We start from the raw sequence: 20679 nt of genomic DNA on the forward strand, positions 1-20679 counted from the left end.
CCAAAGTGGCAGGGTATCTTTGGGACAGTAAGCGTAAGGGTCCATTTCATAGCAGATGCTTATCTGCAAGTTGATTGAGCAGCAGCGCAAGGTCGATGCTGTGGAAGGTGGTTGATGAGCCAACCTGATCATGGCACTATTAATTTTATTTGGAGTTTGTCTGCAGTGTGACCAGCATAGTGCCTGTCCTATGACCAGGTCAAGAGCCTGGCTGAGTAGAATTGATGTAGAATACATTGTTTTAGACCCTCCCAAGTGGGAACCTACCCAGATAACAGGTTATTTCGATGTGTTCGTTCTCAGTAGAGGGGCTCCCATACTTTTTTGAATATAGAATTGAAGAAGCCTGCATCTTTTTAAAAAACTTTTTGTTTGAAAAAAGTCAAGTTTATTGGCATTTTAAAATATTAACAAATACCATACAGCCAAGTAAAAGACATAAGCAAATACAAAACTGCCGCTTAACGATGGCCCCCATAACATCACCCATGTGTGTACCCCCCCCCCACGAACCCTACAATATATGCTAACACTACCACTTGTCCCGGGTTAATTCAAAAGTGTTCATGTTCGTCTCGTCCTCCCCTCAAAGACCATTGATTTTCTCACACCTTTAAACAGTAGACCGTCCTCCCACCTTGCACAACATGAAATACAGTTCCCAGCATCTCTGTCTCCGCACATCCCTGAGTCCTCTGATACAACCCCAAATCTCCTATTTTCAAATACATGGTCACTAAATCTGGTAGGAAAAAGTTTAAAAAGGATATCCTGGTCTCCAACCCAGGCCTCCCTATCGCTGACAACTACACCAGTGCCTCCTCCAAGGAAACTCTTACTGACATCCTCTTTTTCGTGCCTTCCCCTGACCAATGGACCCTTCATATGGTCTCTGTACTCTCTCCCTTCTCCTCTTCTCCATTGGGATGTCCTCTTGGCCCCCTTCTGCTCCTCTAAGGCCATCATTAATGTCTACGCTAATGGGACCGTCTTGGTCCAAGTCCCTCAGGCCAACCTCCACCTCTTTGATAGACGCTTCCCGCGCCTCATCAACTTCCTTTACTCTCCTGCTGTCCCCTCTTCCCTGTCCTCGGCTACCTTGCCTCCTCCCTCTCACCCTGCCCTCTCTCTGGCTCCTTCTTCACCTCCACAGGGCGTACCTCTGATGTGTACCCGTCCCCGGAAGTCCTTCAACGATGGCAACCTTCTCCACATTGCCACTCTCAACTCTCGCTCTGCCGTCAAACATTCCTCTGATATCTGTCACCTTCTTGAGGAACTGGACCTTGACATCCTCGGTCTCACTGAGACATGGTTCACTGCCAGCTCTGTCACCAGCTTTGACACACTCCTACCTGACGGCTACAAGATCCTCTCCCTGCCCAGGCCCAACCGTTCGGGGGGGTGTGGCCCTTATTTCCCTGAGTGGATTCCTGCCACTGTCACTCCTACGCAGACCTACTCCTCCTTTGAATGCCTTGTCTGCCGACTCTCTCTCTCTCCTAGCCATTCCCTTACCGTGGCTACTATCTATCCGCCACCTGGTCAAATTTCCGCCTTCCTCTCTGAGTGGGCTGACCTCTCCTCCTCACTCCTGTCCTCAACCACTCTACTCCTCTTTCTTGGAGACTTCAATATCCATCTGGATGCCTCCTGTCCTCCCTCTGGACTCTTTCGCATCCTCTGCGACTCTCTCTCACGTTCTATTCTCCCATCTGGGCCGACCCATTCTGCAGGGCACACTCTCGATGCTCTGATCTCTTCTGACCTTCCCCTCTCTGTCCCTCTCTCCACTCTTCTCTCCTGGAGTGATCACTTTCTCCTGTCCTCCCACCTCACCTTCCCTTCCCCAGAGGCAAAGCCACCCTCATCACTGCCACCCACCTTCGCGGTCATCCGACCCATGAAGCGCGTGTCAGTTGAGGCTTTCACTACCACCTTTTCACCCCCTCCTGCCCCTTCGGCTGACTCCCACCCTGATACAGCCCTCTCCACTCTCCACTCTGCTATATCTGATACCCTTGATATCCTTGCCCCTGTCATGAGGATCCGCCTGAAGCCCAAAGCCAAATGTAACTCCTGGTATGACTCGGATCTCGTCACCCTTAAACGCAAGTGCAGGGTGGCAGAGAGGAAATGGCGTGCTTCGTGTTCATCCTCTGACAAACTGGCCTGTCGCCTGCTCCAAAGGCAATACCGGCTCTCCGTTCTCACTAAGAAGAGAGCCCTTATCTAAGCTCGCATCTCTGCGGCATCTAACAATTCGGCTGAACTCATTAAAATCTGCAAGGAGCTGGCCAACCCTGCTGCAGTCTCCACCTCTCCTGTCCCCTCTCAGGCCCTCTGCACGGCACTGGCCTCTCACTTCATTTCAAAAACTCAGGACATCCTGTCCTCACTCTCCCTGCTCTCCCTCTGACCCTTCTGCAGCCACCCCTCCTTCCTCCTTCTCTGCCTTTCCCCTCTTTTCTGCTGACGAGATTTCGAGACAAGTCCGATCTATGAATGTCTCGTCAAAACAGGTCCACATCTGTTCCTCCAAAACTATCAAGGACCACATCGACTCCCTGGCCCCTGCCCTGGCTGACTTCTGCAATCACTCCTTCGCCTCAGGAGTCTTCCCTTCCCCCCTCAAGCACTCCCTTGTGCACCCCCTTCTTAAGAAACCCTCCTCCGACCCCTACTGCCCAGCTAACTATCGCCCAATCTCTAACACTCCCTTCCTGGGCAAGCGCCTTGAGAAACTGGCCATCTCCCAACTTAATCTGCATGCTGAATCTGTTGGTAGTCTTCATGACCACCAGTCTGGCTTCAGAGCTGCCAGAAGCACGGAAACTGCTCTCCTGAACATCCGTGAGGACCTGCTCTCTAACCTTGACTCTAACCCCCCTTGTGTTCTCATTTTGCTCGACCTCTCTTCTGCCTTTGACACTGTCAACCACACCATCCTGCTCAAACCGTCTCCGTGATAACCTGGGTATCACTGGTCAGGCTATGGCGTGGCTGACCTCCATCCGCTCCAATCGACCCTCCCAGGTCCAACTGGGTTCCTTCCTCTCTGACATCTATTTCTCTACCTGTGGTGTCCCCCAGGGTTCTAACCTCTCCCCCTGGCTGTTCAACCAATATCTGTCACTTCTTGCTCACCGCATTGCCGCTCTCTGTCCCTACTTTCAGTGCTACGCGGATGATACCCAGCTCATATTCAGGTTACCCTCGGCCTCCTATTCCCCTTCCCTCATCTCTGACTGTCTCTCTGCTATCCAGGAATGGTGTGCCGCCAACGACCTTTGCCTTAATGCCAGTAAGACTGAGATTCTACTTATCGGCACACCCACTCCCTCCTTCCCTGCAGCTCTCTGGCCGGCCTCCCTTGGCCCTCTTCCTACGCCTACCTGCAAGGCAAAAAACCTTGGGGTCATCTTCGACTCCACACTCTTTCTCTCCACACATATCTGACGTCTCTAAGAAGTCACACTACCAGCTATACCTCCTCAGAGGGATCCTTCCTTTCCTAAATCTTCCTGCCTCTACTCTTCGCCCTTTGCAACTCATCCAGAACAGGACTGCGATACTTGTCCTTGGCCTCAAGCCCAAGGACCGTATCTCTCCAGGACTGGAATCACTGCACTGGCTCCCAGTGGCTGCGAGGATTAAGTTCAAAACCCTCTGTATTGTCCACAAGGCCTTCTGGGGCCTTGGGCCAAAATACCTTCAACTCTCTCTTCCTAAATATCTTCCTTCTCGAGCTCTTCGCTCATCCACCTCCAACTACCTCAGGGTCAGCCGCTTCTCCAAGCAACGAGCTGGGGGTAGATCTCTCTCCGCAGCAGGGGCCTCCCTCTGGAACAGCCTTCCTGCCTCCCTGAAAGTTGAGGTGAACCGTCTCTGGTTCCGGAAGCCCCTCAAAACCTTCCTCTTTGCCTCCGCTTTCTCTCCCTCTCTCCCCTGCTAAAACCACTGAACCTGCACCAAATCTGCTACTGGACCACTCACTGATCTCGGTCCTTGGCCCAGCCACTCTTCCCTTGCACTGCCTACCTGCACCACGGGACTGTCTTTGTATCCCACAGCCCCTTCTCCCGGCACTTACCTTGCACTTGCCACCAGCTGGCCCTATTATTTATCTTGTATTCTACTAACCTTTACTGCACTTTCCTTGCACCTGCCACCAGCTGGCCCTATTATTTATCTTGTATTCTACTAACCATGTACAGCACTTTCCCCCTCTCACCTTCCCCCTGCACTTTCCCAGTCCCCTCTACCCTTTCACTTGCGCGGTCTGAATGACACCTGGCCTAGTAGGATCGTTGTCTGTCTCCCCGTGTTCCCCCCGCCGCCTCGTCGCGCCTTGAAACACTTGTGTATAGGCGCGTTACAAATGCCATATCATATCATATACCTAGTTCAAATACCTGCCAATTTCATTTCAAGGTTTAGGCCTCTCGCATGAATCGCTACTGTGATCCGTTCCATCACATATATGTTCTTAATCACATTTATCCATTCCTTCTTATATGGAAGCCATGCCCTCCCCGCCTACATTAAGCGGTAAACTGGTATAATCCCCCTCAGTACCTTCCAGACTGAACAGAATCAACAACGGCATCTTCACTCTGGAAACCCCTTCAAATTCTTTGATCCACCCCAGCACCTCATCCCAGTAAATCTGAACCCTCTCGCATCCCCACCACATGTGCCAGAAACACTTGTGTATAGGCGCGTTACAAATGCCATATCATATCATATCATATCATATCAATACATTCATGCCAACACAGAGGGCTCACCTCCGGGAACATCTTATACCGGTGAACCGGATCGTACTGCCATATGTGAAGCAGTTTGATCACATGAAGCTTACACTGGCATGCTATTGAGACCCTGTAAGCCCTCCAACACATTCTATGCCACATTGTGTCGTCCAATTCAAGGCCCAGGTCTGCTTGCCACCTATTCCTGAGCTTTTACGTGCTTCCCCTAATCGCCTCCACCAAAGCCCTATACAGGGAAGATATCAGGCCCTTCATTTCTGTACTCTAGTCCAGAACCTTCTCCAGGGGTGTGAGCTTCCTCTGTACCATTTACCTGTAGGGCTCAGCCGTGAGTGCCCTTTCAATTTCAAATATGAGAACACAGTCAATTTCCCTATTGCCAGTGCCCCCTCCATATCCACCAACAAAATAAACTGACCATCCTTCCACAACTGACCAACTTGAGACAGCCCTGACTCAAACCAGGTCTGGAATCTATCCGAATTTGGGATACGGTGCCTGACACTCGGGGCCCAAACCTCAAACCAATCCCCCGCTCCCTCTTCTGTACACTCTATCCACCTTTCCCAAGCACCTACCTCCTTCCGTAATTTATCCTCCAACAGGTTCCTTTCTCTCTTCCTATGTGCCCCCTCTATAATACTCAGGAACTTGCAACATATACCTATGGACCCATGCAGAGGCGCAGAATCTCCGAAGTCAGGTAGAACCAGCTGGGGGGAGTGTTAAATTTCCTGGATTCTCTTGAGCTGGGCATTCTGCGCTGATTTCACCCTCTAATGCGCCACGGTCTGCCCTCTGGGTCCCTTGCTCCCTCCTCCAGCGTATATATCATATATATTAACTCACACACACCATGCACGCAGTCACGCATGGCCACTTTACACCAATGTGTACGAACCATACATGTATGATCTGTGAAAGGTCTGATACACCAAAAGAGACACTGACTAGCTTGTTTTAAGTAACATAAAGGTCACGCCATACTTTCATGTGTATATGATATGACCTGGAGATTTTTAGTGCATACACGTACTAAAAATAATATACGTTTCAGTTCTTTGTGAATTGCCATAGATTTAGCAGGCCTATATAACATATGCATTTAATATAATTTTATGTAAAACACTCTTACACTAGTTATACGCCATCCACACATGATAGACACACACCGCATATGTACCTTGCACCACACACGGCACACTTGCTCATAACTAACTTTTCACTGGTGCTCAATACATGTATATCTCATATACAAATGGTCATGTGCCTGTAAATGTGCAGCATGAACATGTGCACGTATATTAAGTGACGAATTTAAGTCACATGGTTTTACTCCCCATACTGCTGTGCCACACACTGTTACCTTGCACCATAACACACTTGTACACCATATACATACAACACAGCCATACTCTATGCTCACAATACATGTATATCTCGTATACAAAATCTGTTTGTGTACAAAATTAACATGCACACGCATATCATGTAGCACTGTTACCCCACATGGTCTTATGCCCAAAATAAACAGAAATTAAGTAGTAAATTAAAAACCTCTTTACAAAACAGTTACGATCACTCCAACAAAAAACTAGAGTCGACGTACAGTGGAAATATCAACGGTACAAACACTTAGAACATACCACTACAGTCCAACCTTAACACACAGTTTAAGTATTAGGTTGCATCAATAACATAGATTGATAAAGTGTTAAGGTTACATATTTAGTGGTATGGACTGAGTGTTTATATTTGTAGTGTTCTGGTTGAATTTGTAGTGGTATGTACCATTTGTAGTGGTGCAGAGTGGGTGTTTATAGTTATAGTTTTATGGTTGCATTTGTAGTGGTATGTACTAAGTGTGTGTACTTTAATGTATTTTGTTCTTTTTAGCTCTTTTGTAAAGAGTTTTATTTTACTATATATACACACATATATGTGTTTGTGCGTGTGTCCACGCCCACTGAATGTATTGCAACCAAACACTAGGGTATTATTTTTTGTTTGCCATGAACAATGTATGTACTGCCTCCACATACCTTCAATAGTCTGCCTAAAACTATACCTAGACAACATCTGGGTGCAGTCTGCACCAGCCTCACTCCATATTATGAGGTTCTTGATTCATGTCTTGGAGTACTGTTGGTGGTCGGGGAGGTGGAGGGGCAGGAGGGGTGACCAATGTGTTCTCAAAGTACAGTAAGCTATGTGCTGTGACTGACATGGATAGCTGTGCACAATCTGAAAGCATATCCCCTAACCAGCTCATTGGTGGTGCAACATGGTTGGAAGGTAAGTGGATCGTCAAACCGAACTGTATACCTTTAATGCCATAAGCCTGTTCGCCGGACCCATCAGTAAGTCACCTATTATGGACCCTCCTCGGGAGCAAGACTAGCATGCTATAGTTGTCCACTAATCGATATCTTGCATTCTGAATGCTCCATTGAACTAATTTCCAGAAAGGAATCAGTCTATTCGACACAAACTGAGACGTTAGTCGGGATATTCTTTAAAATCTATACTTAAAATGCCACCGGTGGCGCTACTGCTTGGCGCTCTCAGCCTTTCATTCAGTATTCCCCCCAACTCACCACAGCCGTTTCACATCTGGGGATGGACATTTTACTGCATTTTCTGCAGCATTTGTATGGGTAGTAAAATAGGGTATGTAGGGTGTATAGTGGTGGGAACGGAACAGGGATGGTAGAATGTGGTATGAGGGGCTGTCCCCTCTCTCCCCCCATTAACATGCCACTGAAAAATGCAGTGAAATGTCCACTACGGTGAAACGGTAAGCTGTCATGGACCACATTCATTCTGCCGAAACGTTTACCCGGTTGCCAGGTGGGCAAAAACCTAGTTCGATCAATCTGTTCACTGCAGCGCCCTTGACATGAATCTGCATTGGACTATTACTATAATCCTCTACCGAAAGGTATGCTGCCTTGTAGTCGATTTCCAGCGAGATAACATATCTCAAGGGCCAATGGACTGTAATGTGTGTACTGCCTGTTTGCTGTGTTCCTGGAACCTTCCCCGAATCTTTGGCGCTCCTTCTGGTGCTTTGTTTTCCCTCGGTCTAGGTATTCAGCTCAGAACTGAGGTTGCTGTTTGCAGCCACCTGTCTCTGAGGGTGCCCGTATGAAGGAAATGGATGATATGCATGGACACATCCATGCCGTTTGCACAACGCATGCATCTGGGTGAACCACAGCCATATCTGTGCAGTTGCATGCAAGTTGGTAGCCTGTAATAGTATAGTCGTTAGGTGTAGCCTGTATGAAAACTGAGCCTGTACTCTGTCAGTTAATTTAAAAGTAACAGTTCCAACTTTATTTATAAATGCAAATTAAAATGTCGTTTAACCTTTTTAATACAGCAACCTGAGTGAAATCGAAAGTCGACTGCCGACAGCGAAGCTTATTACTCTCTGCAAACACGAGTCTATTTTGAAGTGGATGTGCAATTGTGACCACGTGATGTACCAGGCTTTGGTGGAGATTCTCATACCTGATGTCCTGAGACCTATTCCTAGTATGTTTTTATGTTTTGTTTTATCATATTGTATTAGGATTTCTAAATGTCATACTCCCTGTTGAGAGTTCCAATGCCATGGGTATGTCTCATTGAAACTTCCGTTTATGTAGCAACGCAAACTACTGTCGACGTTTCTAAACTTAAGAGCAATCATCATGTTTAAATGTTGCAGTTGTATACCCATAACTCGTGAGCACATTTCTCCTTGATCAAATCGTAAGAACGAATGCAATTCAATTTTAACTTCTCACTTTATTCTTATTCTCCATCTGGGGTGATCACGAAACTGGTTGAAAAACTGTGCAAGTCAAATGTGTGCACGAGTATTTATCAGTGTGATCGTTTGTTCAACACATGAATGAATCGTTAACAAATACATAATCGGCACCCTGCTGCCACCAGATGGAGCCATAACTAATTGCATGGTGTGTGGAGAGCAGCAAATGTAATTGGCAAATAAAGTTCTTCATTTATATGCCCTGCTTCTGAGCACTCGTGGGCTACTGATTTTTCAAGGGAACTTGCCCGATACTGCCTGATGTGTTGTCATTTGCCATGGTGTGAATCTTTTAGGAATGAGTGACAGCTTTTTTTATTTTGTATCATAATTTCCTTTTGAATTATATATTTTGTTAGGTGAGATTTCATGATAGTTTTCTTTGTAATTAGTCTTCCTCCTGTATGCAAGTTGGAAAGCCACTTATCTTCTGCTGTCTGTGAAAGTATGTTTTGAGCTGAGCTATCAGTGACCTGGATTTGAACTATTCACTGTTTGTTCTAACTTGTATAAACAAGACTGGATTTCGACCAGTGGCCGTTGTTTTGCTTCGGAAAGCACAGTCAATATTGAATTTCATTTGGCTTAAAAAATACGCACACATATTATACAGTCTACAGATACAGAGCTGTCCGGCAAATTTCACTCACTCTACACCCACCATTTCAGAGATGATTTGCATGTCAAATGTCAGGCCAGTGGCTGAAAACCAGTAGTACGTGGGCATTCTTGATGACAAGTCCGGCTCATATCTGAAAGGCCTCTAAACACGCGAGGTGCTTCGCGGCACTGAGGCAGACGCACCTGACGCACTCTAACTTGTAACGGATTCATCTTCAGCCTTCCTGCGTTCAGCGCACAAACTAGTTGCAATGAAGTTGTTTATTGGGATTTGTCAATTAAATTCTATGGCAAGACAGGAGGCTCATATTATGCATTACAATCTTTACTCTGAAACCACTGCAGCAAAGAAAAGACTTTTACAAACAAAAACGTTTGAAACACAGAACTAAATAGAGTTCATGTCAATATCAGGGGGAACTCCCCAATACATCATGGAGGACAGGTCATACCCTGCAGGAGACCAATGTGCAGGGACCCCCCTCTATATAAGTCCTTTACTCCAATCCCAACTCCTCTTTCTTTGCTGCTGACACCACAGCTAAGTCACTTCTTGTGTTGTGTCTTGCATGTTAGTCAGTAGTACTAGGCCTTATTAGTACATTAGGCTGTGAATTGTGTAAATGTATGTGTATTTAATATCCTTTGTAGTATAAGGGAAGTTGTTCTGCTTCAGCACTGTATCTGGGAGGCCACATGCGGCCGTTGCTTTAATTAATGTGTTTGTGTTACAATAATGCTCGTGCTTGTTTGCCTCCCCCTTATATTAGCTTCTAGTGAGCTTGTACTGTTTTCTTTAGAGGTCGCCTGGGAGGGCTGGCCTTCCGTGTTATGGTTCTGCATTTCTCTCTTAAATTTCCTTCCCACCCACCCATCCTTATGTTCCCACTAACCTAATAAATCTGTTTTCTGGCTCTAATGGCCTATGTAAGCATTTGTTTTGTTGACTACCAGCCTACATCATTGAAATAAAAGGGTAAGCATTTCTTCTCTCTGATTCTTTTCTGCGCACGGTGTTTGTTTATTTTAAACGCATGGGAGTTCCAGGTGCTGTAGTGGGCTTGCCTGACCCTTATGATGCGTGTCAGTCTGAAAGAAGCTTCTGCTTCGGACATGGCGCGCACGAGCCCTGTGTGTTTTCTCAAGCAAATAGTTTATGTAGCAAAACTTCTGCTTCACTACAGAAGCAGGGTAGATCAATAATTGAGCGCCATGGTTACAAGGCAGGAAGACCTGGGTTCGTTTCCCCTCATATTTTGTACATATTTATTTATGTTTTAAAAGGAAAATATATATTTTAATTTCATATTTTAATAAGAGTTTTGTTATATATGGTTTGGGGTTACTTGGCTTCAGTGGCTCATTGGCAATGCGCCTGTCTTTGAAGAAAGACCATGCAGAGGGACAGGGGTTTGAATAATGCTAAGAAATAAATTAAAATACCAACCCCGCCCGCTCAGGAGCCTAATACACTGCCAGTCTGCAGCTATGTTGGAGTGCTGCAGTGGTGTTGGTGATTACCTTCACTGTAGGTGTGCCATAACCTGCTCGGTGGCAGGCTTTGCCTGTGTTCCACTGTGAGGTTGCCCCCTTGTGTACTGCTGGTTGCCACACCCTGCTAGGTTGAGCAGTTTGAGGTACACTTGCTCAGTGTATCCCTCGCTTAAAGTTGGCAACTTTGTTTGAGTACTGCATATGGCGTTGGTGATTACCTTCACTGTAGGTATGATAAGATATGATGGGTTGTTTATGGCGCGCTTAATGCCCAGAGGTTTCTGGGTGCAGACCCGGGGGTCGAGCCTGTGGTGCTCCGTGTCGTATTGCTTCCAGGGCGAGCGTGTTGCCCCTGAGCTATCCTCCCAAGACTTGTGCCATAACCTGCTCGGTGGCAGGCTTTGCCTGTGTTTTACTATGAGGTTGCCCCTCATGTACTGCTGGTTGCCACACCCTGCTAGGGTGAGCAGTTTGAGGTACACTTGCTCAGTGTACTCTTGCTAAACAATATTTTAAGCTGTGCGTGAAGCACATTAATGTTCCTGTTGGCGGTACCCCGAATGGCTCAGTAAGCATCAGCTTTTTATAAGGGGCCTGAGTTCGAACCCCTGTTGGGGCGTAACGCCACTTTCTAGGGGCATTAGGTTGTATTTTATATTTATTTATTTATTTATTTAGTACTTCAAGAAAAGAGTGTTTGAAGGGTCATTAACAGACCTATATGGGGGCCTACCTTCCTTTCTAGCCATCACTCACGTGCTAACTTTAGTCTTTTAGTAAAATTCGCTCGGCCCATAGTTTAGTTAGTACAGGACAACTCGGTCCTTTTTCCTTGGGCGTTTCTTTCACAATAACAAAATTGCCAGCTCAATCCCTGTTACCTAGTACAAATAATTGGTGATCATTACTCTACTCGCCTTCATAAGGCATTAAAATATTAGATGCTATCCTTCTTTGCCCAGAAAAGGGAAATACCCCCAAAAGAGGGATAGATGAAGACTAGAAGGATTGTACTGTGTGTTGTTTTGGGTTACGGAGTTTTTCTCTTGACTAGCTGCACAGTGAAATATCCACTAATTTCCCTAATGATGTGCACGAGCTGTGGGGCATGATTGGCGCATGGGGTTTGCCTGCTCGGCAACACCATATCCAGTCCTTAAATGGTGACGTGTTTTCCCTTTCTATTTGTCCCAATATGTCATTAAAAGGGCCAATATAAAACATTTTGGTGGGGACAAGGTCAGCACAAAGGCAACTGTTTAGTCTTGTAAGCAATACAACATTGAGCAACCCAGGGTCTCACCCTGATGCAGTGTTTAGGAAACACTGACTGATATCGGAGGTAAAGATGACCTAATAATAATAAAGTTATAGCGCCGCCCCATAGCCTTTTTTCTCCCAAGCCTTTGCCTATCCTGCTAATTTGTCTAGTGGTGTATAGAGATTTTCCTCTGCTCGAGGAGTACAAGCACCGTTTTTTTAACCTCAAAGCTCGTTGCAGTTTATAGATGGCTGTTTATTTTCATTCTTTTCCCTTGACAGTTTTTCTCCTTGATCCTTTCCCCTGATCTTTGGAGAAGCTGGTCAGCCTTTCAGGCACGCAGAGGTCCAGACCTCAATTTGGAAGGGACGGTGGTCCCAGTATTCCCTCACAGTTTTTTCAATTACTGAGCACGATAATTATCCCAAACCCTGCCCCTCACCCACACCACCCTCCCACGCTACCCATGTGGTGGGCAGGAGGGGGGGGGATTGCTTACTAAAGTTACACCTCTGGGAGGATCTCCTGAGGGTTTTCTGTTTTCCCTTTAGCGGAAGTTCTCGTTCATGACCAGTGTGGAGCTCGCGCTGGACAATTTGCTTCCCGTCTGTTCCCTTTCCACTCCACCGGTTTCCTGGTATTTCACTAATTTAGCGGAGCCGCTGCAGGCTCACCTCAGGTCCTAAGAGGTCCGGATGATGCTTGTTTTTGTTTCTGGTCTCTTAGTTTTTCCAGTGTCCAGTGGAGTTAATGGAGCCCCTCTCTTACAGTCATGGGGGTTGGTTTTATGTGCAAGAGTATATATTGAAGAGAGCTAAGGTCTCTCTTCTGTGGGGTTTTCCTTAGATAAGTGGAGGAAGTTTATCTTTCCCCTATGAAGGGAGAATCTCCCTCAGTGGCATAGAGGGGTCTGGGAGGGGTGTTCGTTTCCACTCATGTTTTTACGGCCTCTGACACTGAGCGTTTCAGCAACTCAGCATTAGCCATCCCCGCAAGTGTCTGTCAGTACGATCGCTCAAGGGGACACTTTGTTAGTGACTGGGTGCACTTAGCCGTCTGCATGGCAGGGAGACCTTTTTGGTTCCCTCTGGAGATTGTTCTGCAATAAAGTGCGAGCACAGTGTGCTGCGAGTATCTAGATAGTTCAGATTTACTAAGACAAAGGTTAGTCGTCCTCTGAAAAGCAGCTTCGTATTAACTGTTTACTGATCAGTTTTTCTTTGCAGTCTAGAGTCTTTCTCAAGACTTGGTGTTTAGTGGGTCCTCCTTCGGGTGATTTTTGTTCCCCTGGGGGTTATATCGACCATGGGGAAGGGGATAGGTCCAAGCACCTAGTGCTCCTAGCAGGGAGTTCAGGCATCACTATGATAGGAGCGATTGGATGTAAGATAAGTTCCTCTTTGCCAAATTTGTCTCTTAAGGGTCAGGTTTATGTAAGTATCTCCCTATGGTCATGATAACAGAGTTCCTTTTTCGCAGGAGGTCTGAGGGTCTCTGTCTTTTCGGTTTGACAAATTTAGCTCCTCCTGGTTTTTTTTCAGGGATTTGGGAAATATCTCTGTCATCAGTGTCCTCTGGTTGGGCTCTTCTTAGTAAGTATGTTATTTAACACCTACCTGCTGGGTTTCAGGTGTGGCCCCTCTCTTCCATTCCGCTTCTGCCTCCTTTTTCTGGGTTTAGAAAGGTTTACTGGTATAAAATGGTGTACTCAAGGACAGGACTTGGGGTACACTCTTCTGGGTGCACACGGCCCTCAAGTCTTTTGCTTTTTAGCTCCACCTAAGCTAGGTTGTCCTATAACATGTTAATCAGGTGTCCCTTTGACTCCCGCTTGGGCCTTATACCAAAGATTTGCCGTTCCAAATCTGTTCCTCCAGGGTAGAGATGTGATGTGATGTGTCTTGTTTTTATTATGATCTACTGAGTGAGGAACTTCTTGAGTGGGGATCTCATAAGGTGTACTCTCGCGACCCGTATGTTAGTGCTATTAAGGTTGGCAATGTTTTTTTTTATTTTATTCTTTTATTCTTGTGTCGCAAGGATGTAGGTCAACACGGAGACATAGAGTCCCTCAGCTCCGTTTGTAAAGTAAGCAGTAGTTTGTTTGTGCCTACACCTCTTTGCGCCAAATTTCTGATGTAAATGAATAAAAGTACGTAGTCAAGTTTCTTCAAGTATATTTTCTTAATTTATTTGATATATGTTCTGCCCATATGGATGACACGTGTTTCGGCGTTTCATTGGCGCCTTTTTCAAATCCGGGCTGAATGCAAGCGTAACATGTAATAAAACAAAACACAAAATATAACATATGAAATAGCATTTTAGCATATTTTGTTACAAAATATGAAATAGCATTTTAGCATATTTTGTTACAAAATATGCTAAAATGCTATTTCATGTTATATTTTGTTTTTTGTTTTATTACATGTTACGCTTGCATTCAGCCCGGATTTGAAAAAGGCCCCAATGAAACGCCGAAACACGTGTCATCCATATGGGCAGAACATATATCAAATAAATTAAGAAAATATACTTGAAGAAACTTGACTACGTACTTTTATTCATTTACATCAGAAATTTGGCGCAAAGAGGTGTAGGCACAAACAAACTAGTGCTTGTTTTTATTATGATTCCTTTCATCAACACATGGGATGGAACCAACAATCCTTTCACCCCCCGGTCGGTGGGGGGGGATAACATTCTTTATCTCCAGGAGAACTAAGTGTTTAACTTCTTCCGTTTTACTGTCTAGGTACCATAAATTGGTATGCCTTTAAGTGTTTTATAGACAAATGAGCTTATTATTCCTATGTTTTCTCCTGCCTATTACTATAGGAAGACTTTTGTCTGGTGTTCCCCTCTTCCCCTCTTTTTAACCAGTTGGTTTTGGTGGCCAATGAGTAACGCTGGAATTGGCGCATCTTCCTAGTTCTTTGCAGTTAAGTCTGCTATACCTTAGGACAGTTATTGGGGCAGCTTTGCCTGGGGGAATACATTTGCAATCAGTTGATTGGTCAAAATGGAAATATTTAAAACACTTCTTCTCCTATCATTATTATGGTATTGTCTCTATTGTATTGATCATATTGTAATTAATATGTTGCAAGGGCTTCAAACTTGCATAATATGAGCCTCCTGTCTTGCCATAGAATGACTAATCTCCCTCACTAGCGTGAGAAGGGGGTTTAGATTCTATTAAAGACAAGGAGGCGAGTATTATCCCACCCAGCCTTGATATGACATGATATGGCATTTATAGCACACCTATACACAGGTGTTTCAAGAGAGACCATTCTTTGGTTTGTTGTTCTTCCCAACCACCCATCCTTCTTTGTTTGTTGTTCTTACAGCTTCGGGCTGAGATGTTCTGTTGAGGAACATTAGTAACAGTTACAAGATGTGTAGAGTGCGTGATCCGAGAGCTTCACTGGATTGTGTTATCATCTGGTCTGTGCAGTAGACGTCTGGTTCAAGACAGCTACAGAAAGAGGAGTTGGGATTGGAGTAAAGGACTTATATAGAGGAGGGTCCCTGCCCATTGGTCTCCTGCAGGGCATGACCTGTCCTCCATGATGGATTGGGGAGTTCCCCCTTACATTGACATGAACTCTATTTAGTTCTGTGTTTCAAACCTTTTTGTTTGTAAAAGTTTATTCTTTGCTGCTGTGGTTTCAGAGTAAAGATTGTAATGCATAATACTCGCCTCCTTGTCTTTAATAGAATCTAAACCCCCTTCTCACGCTAGTGAGGGGGATTAGTCATTGTAGATGAATTCACAATCGAATTTATCTAGTTGGCAATGTTGTCATCATTATTTGTAATGCCAGTGTAAGTTGTTGGTTTCTAAAACAGAAAAAAAAGCCATAAAGCATGTTTGTGGTGTGAAGCTAGCAGAACAGTCCCACATTGTTTGAGGTGGGCAATGGGGAGTCATAGAACAACTCAAGATGCCTATGCTCTTTTCCGGAAAGGGCACAGTGAGGAAAACCTAGCAAGAAATTAAACCAAAAATACAAATAGAAAGTGCAAACTCCTATGTAGAATTGTGCAATGGGAGGGAGTCTTAGGGAAACATCTGCCTCTGTAGTGTATAATGGGTCGGGGGGAGAAGGGGTGTTTGGAAATTATGCATGTTTCCAGGTTTATAATGGCTTAGGAATGCCAGTAAGCATAGGGTGTTGTTGTAAGCAGTGACATTAACAGTTGATATGGGAATGACCCATGCAGTCCTTTAATATCTATTGGGCAATGATTATATAATATGTTCAAGAACTAAGAGTCAGTGGATGGGAGCGGTCGGGAGCGGTGCTCCTCTACTTCATTTAATGAAGTTTTACTGTTCCTATACTTTTATTTTAAAAAAGAAACCGTTCCGGAATGGTTTAGTTTTAAAATAAGTCTATGAAGCAGTTGAAACTTGCACTTTCAGTGCAGTGCACTGAACAGTCCCTTAAACTGCAGGTGCATGCATTTGGGGATTTATATTGTGCATGGGAGGGGGTGTGGTAATGGGGTTTGTGGGGTGCGGTGCAGAGCAGTAGGGAACATAGCTCCACTACTCCTTTTCGTGCACTTCGACCACTGCTAAGAGTGGAAAATGATCAGAGACTGTGTAGGGATGGATGATCTAGAGACTGCGTAGGGATGGATGATCTAGAGACTGCATAGGGATGGATGATGATTCGGCAAGTCGGAAAATGAGAAAACAATGGTTCTGGTGAATCCTTATTTTCAGTACACATCTCCAAACTGGAGACTAGAAAGGATGTATGGTGTTACAGCAGGCATGGAACAGTATTATATGGGCCTCTGTTCTTACGTTTTGAAAATGTGTAGCTAGCTCTGCGTAAATAGTATTTTCATAATGTATATGTAAAGACAGAACTGGGCACGAAGTAGAGGAGATTGTGGTGTTGCATGCTAAGAGCTGCTTAGATTATATAGTTAACCCTCAGAGAACCCATAGGGGTTTCCTCAGCTGCTTTGCTATATAATTTCTATGGGCATAGACCATAAGAGAAACCAGCCTCATGTAAACTTAATTGATCATTAATGTGGGCATGGTGAGGTATGATGACTAGCAGAAAAGAGGTGTAGGCATGGCTTTCTTGATTTGCTGTCGATCAAGGGTCAGTGATTACTGCTGCACTCTTCACCCACGCCCACCTTCTACTCCAGCTGAACTTGCTGCAAACTGAGGAAAGGGCTGCTTGGAGAGGAGTAGGGCAGAAGGAGCAGGAGGAGGCAACAGTCTGAACTGAAAATGAAACGTGCAATAATGTTCTCAAATGAAACAGCATTCTTTTTTAAATAAAAAGTATTCATCAGTTGCAGAAGCATACATTTTACCCCTACTTTCTAAAAAACGAGGTTGAGTTGAGAATCCACAGGTCCTGGTTACTTTACGTCATGGGATAATGTGTTTAGTGCACCTTTTTTTGTAAGCCCTGTGTTTATGTATTCCCCTTCTTCATGCAGGTTCATATGGAAAATGAAAGCTTTCCAGTAGTTTGTCGCGTTGATTTCACTGTGAGCCTGCTCAAGAAAGAGAAATAAACACATTTCGAAAATTGTTGTTTATTATTAGTCATAGCCATGCTTCTATGAGGGAAGCAAGCCACTATAGACTGGGATGGCCAAGCCCATACTCAATGTGCCTCTGAGAGTGGTTGAGAAGAGACTTTCCACCACGAGCTGCAGTACACCCTATCCCCAAAAAACTCCTTCGACCAGGGACTCTCAAATTTCAAGTTACGCAGTTATGTCCAAGGAATCTGCCTAGCTCCTGGTCCCTAGCAAGGGAAAGGTCCGTCGGGGCAGTGTCACAGAGGTTGTTGAGCCTGGAAGTAATAAAAGGGACTCAAGCTACCAGCATGCCTGAGACCAACTACACCTAGCTGCAGGAGTGGAATAATGAAGCCAAACAGAACTTTGAGCCGCATCACGGTACAGGCTGTCTCTGTCAGGGGCGACAGGAACCAGTCTCAACTTAGGGCAGTCGGCCTACCAAGGTATTTACTAGAGCTGGTCTTGCCACAGACGTGGGGTGAGAGAGTTGATAGGACCCCTGTCTGTCCCCTCTTTGTGTGCCTGGTTACAAGTGAGGAGTAGCACTGTCTTGTTACCAAATGCCTTTCTTATAACATGTAAGCCGCTGTTCTCTTTTACTTTTCAGAACTGAAATCACCAGAAACCCCTGTGGCGACTGATGAATCTCTGACCCACACGAGAGAGACGCAGCAAGGAACCCAGGTTATGCAAGCATCAGTTTACTGCTCACCGGCAATACAGAGGCTTCACCGCAGCAGACCAGAAGTGCTGAAATCACCATTCCCATGTCAAGCAGCCATCTCGATACACCAGCGGGTCTGCGTTGGGGAAGGGGTAGAGCTTAACAAGCATTTTGTTACCTTGCGCCTTTGTGACCAGCCCCCCGGGGTAGAAGTCAGCTAGAGTGTGGCCCACGGGAACAGATGAGCTTTCCAACCAATGGGGATGGGAAGGCTAACCATAGAAGGAAGCATTTAAAAGGGAGAGTACGAAGGGCTTAGTGTGGGTTGTTCGGGTGAAGTCCGGTGGGGAGGAGACGGAACAAGAGACCAGGCAGAGGAAGGAAGGTGGAGCAGAGTGTGGAGGAGACTGAGAGTTTGCAAAAGATAAGGCATTGCCCGTGAGAGAGAAAGTGGCACTTGTGCGAGTATGGTGACTGAGCGGTGTGAGTGAGGGTTAGCAAAAGATTAGGCGGTTAAGGGAGTGAGGGTGACCAGTGTAGATGAGAGAGTGAATGCAGATGGGAGTGGAGAGTGTAGGAGAAGGGATTGGGGTGAAGAGGAGAGGCAATGAGATTGGAGGGGAGTAGAGAGGAACATGGAGTAGTCAAGGTAGAGGAGGAGGAGGAGGAGGAGGAGGAGAGTAGAGTGGAGAAGAGAATAGAGGGAGGAGAAGAGAAAGGGGAGGGTAGAAGAGAAGAGACTGGAGAGAGACGACTGCAGGGGGAGATATAGAGAGAAAGACTGTAGGGAGAGTAGACGGGAGTGGGATTGTCAGAGGGATAGAAGAAGGAAATAGAGAAAGGGAGAAACAGAATGGGAGGCAGTAGGAGGGAAAGAAAAGAAAACACCAGGAGGGGCATTGTGAGCACCAGACACTCCTGGGAGATATTAGCATAGATTTTACCTACAAGTACCATAGAGGCAGTGAGAAATAGAAGGCTAAGGCCATTAGGCCATCCCTCAAGTCAGTATCTCAGACAGTATGAGCTACCAACCTTTAATTGCCAATCATAGGGACAGAGAAGCCTGAGCTAGGGTGGTGTGAAGCCCTATGGAGGTCAGAGAGTGTGTCCTACTGCCCCTCGGATACTATCAGGTTTCAACCTTATTTGTGTTCTAGACAATAAAATGTGTTGGACCATCTTCTGGAGCATTGGTATTCTTAAGGCCATCTCTGACCAGCTACAACCGTAAAAGAAGCTTATCACTGTTATGGTTGGAAGATAAAGTTCCACAGCAATGCAAAATCCCGCACATCTTCACACTGTCCACTGACAGACGGCCTGCAAACCACAAAGCAGACAAGAGACCACAAATGTGTCACAAGCAAACTGATTGAATCAAAGATGACACTGAATGCTGTTGATATCTATAAAGTCTTGTTGTCCCAATTCACCCGACCTTTGATCCATCAGGTGATTATCCAGTGCAAAGCCTGTGCTAATCAGTCAATTGAGAATTCAAACCGAGCAAACCATAACTTAAAAGGGCTTTAGAAAGGCAAGAGAGGGCCCAGTCGGCAAGTGTCTGGGAAGCACCTCACCCTCTAATGTGTAAAAAGGGACTGGGGTAAATGTCAACAAGGAGGGGAATCCTGGTGTAGGCAGAAGTGCAGCACATGCCTCCCAGGACACAAAGGGATACTGACATGGAAATAGCCACCTAGAAGAAGGTAGAACATTTGAAAAAGCTGAGACATAATGGGTTCCATGTGTTAATATCCTCGCAAAAATATCGCCATACAAAAATATTGCCATATTTTTGCGGCGATATTAAGGCATGGAACCTGCGGGGGACACCCCTGCAACCCTCATATTATTTTAAAGGGAGCGGGGGACAACCCTGCAACCCCCCGCTCCCAATAACCCCAACAATTATCCCCACTAAAAATATCGCCTATGGCCGTTCCCAATGACCATATATACAGCGGTATTTTTGGGTGGGATAATATTACCTGATAACACATAATGCTGCCTGGTAGTGGATGGTAGAGACTATTAAGCTTTGGAGAAGCTCTTTAGGAGTGTCTAGTACCTAGAAGATGCAGGGAAGAGGGTGGGCAGGAGGGAGAGGTTGTGCATAATGGTACACCAGAGGAGATCTTGGACAAAGGGTAATTGGTTAGCCAGGTCTGAAGGCTTTGCACCAGCGACCCCTGGGAATCAGAGTGAACACTTGACTGGTGGCAGGAGGGGCGACTAAAGAATAACTTCATGACAAGTGAGTGGGGAGAAATAGTCATTAAAGTGTTGTGAAGGCTGACGGAGTGAAGATCTAGCAGTGACCTGTTGTGAACCCTGACAAACCCAAGGTCCCGCATGAGCCTGTTATGAATCCCCCTAAAGTCACGGTCCAGGAGGAACCTTTTGTTAATCATGCAAAAGCAAGGTCTGGGGAGGACCACTTCATAAGCTTGAAAGAATGAAAAACCAA

At 45.6% G+C, this 20679-nt stretch overlaps 1 protein-coding gene across 6 annotated transcripts in view; it reads left to right on the top strand.

Annotated features, from left to right (window-relative positions):
* The window catches only part of RFX3 (regulatory factor X3), a 1045627-nt gene that overhangs the window by 864846 nt on the left and 160102 nt on the right, over nt 1-20679 (top strand). For all 6 annotated transcript variants that reach the window (XM_069625736.1, XM_069625732.1, XM_069625731.1 and 3 more), the window contains one exon: nt 8161-8315. In XM_069625736.1, coding sequence (XP_069481837.1) covers nt 8161-8315 — 155 coding nt within the window. The remainder of the gene's footprint in view (nt 1-8160; nt 8316-20679) is intronic.

The sequence above is a fragment of the Ambystoma mexicanum genome, chromosome 6p, assembly GCF_040938575.1.
Source record: "Ambystoma mexicanum isolate Mex_15411 chromosome 6p, UKY_AmexF1_1, whole genome shotgun sequence".
NCBI classification, from domain to species: Eukaryota; Metazoa; Chordata; class Amphibia; order Caudata; family Ambystomatidae; genus Ambystoma; species Ambystoma mexicanum.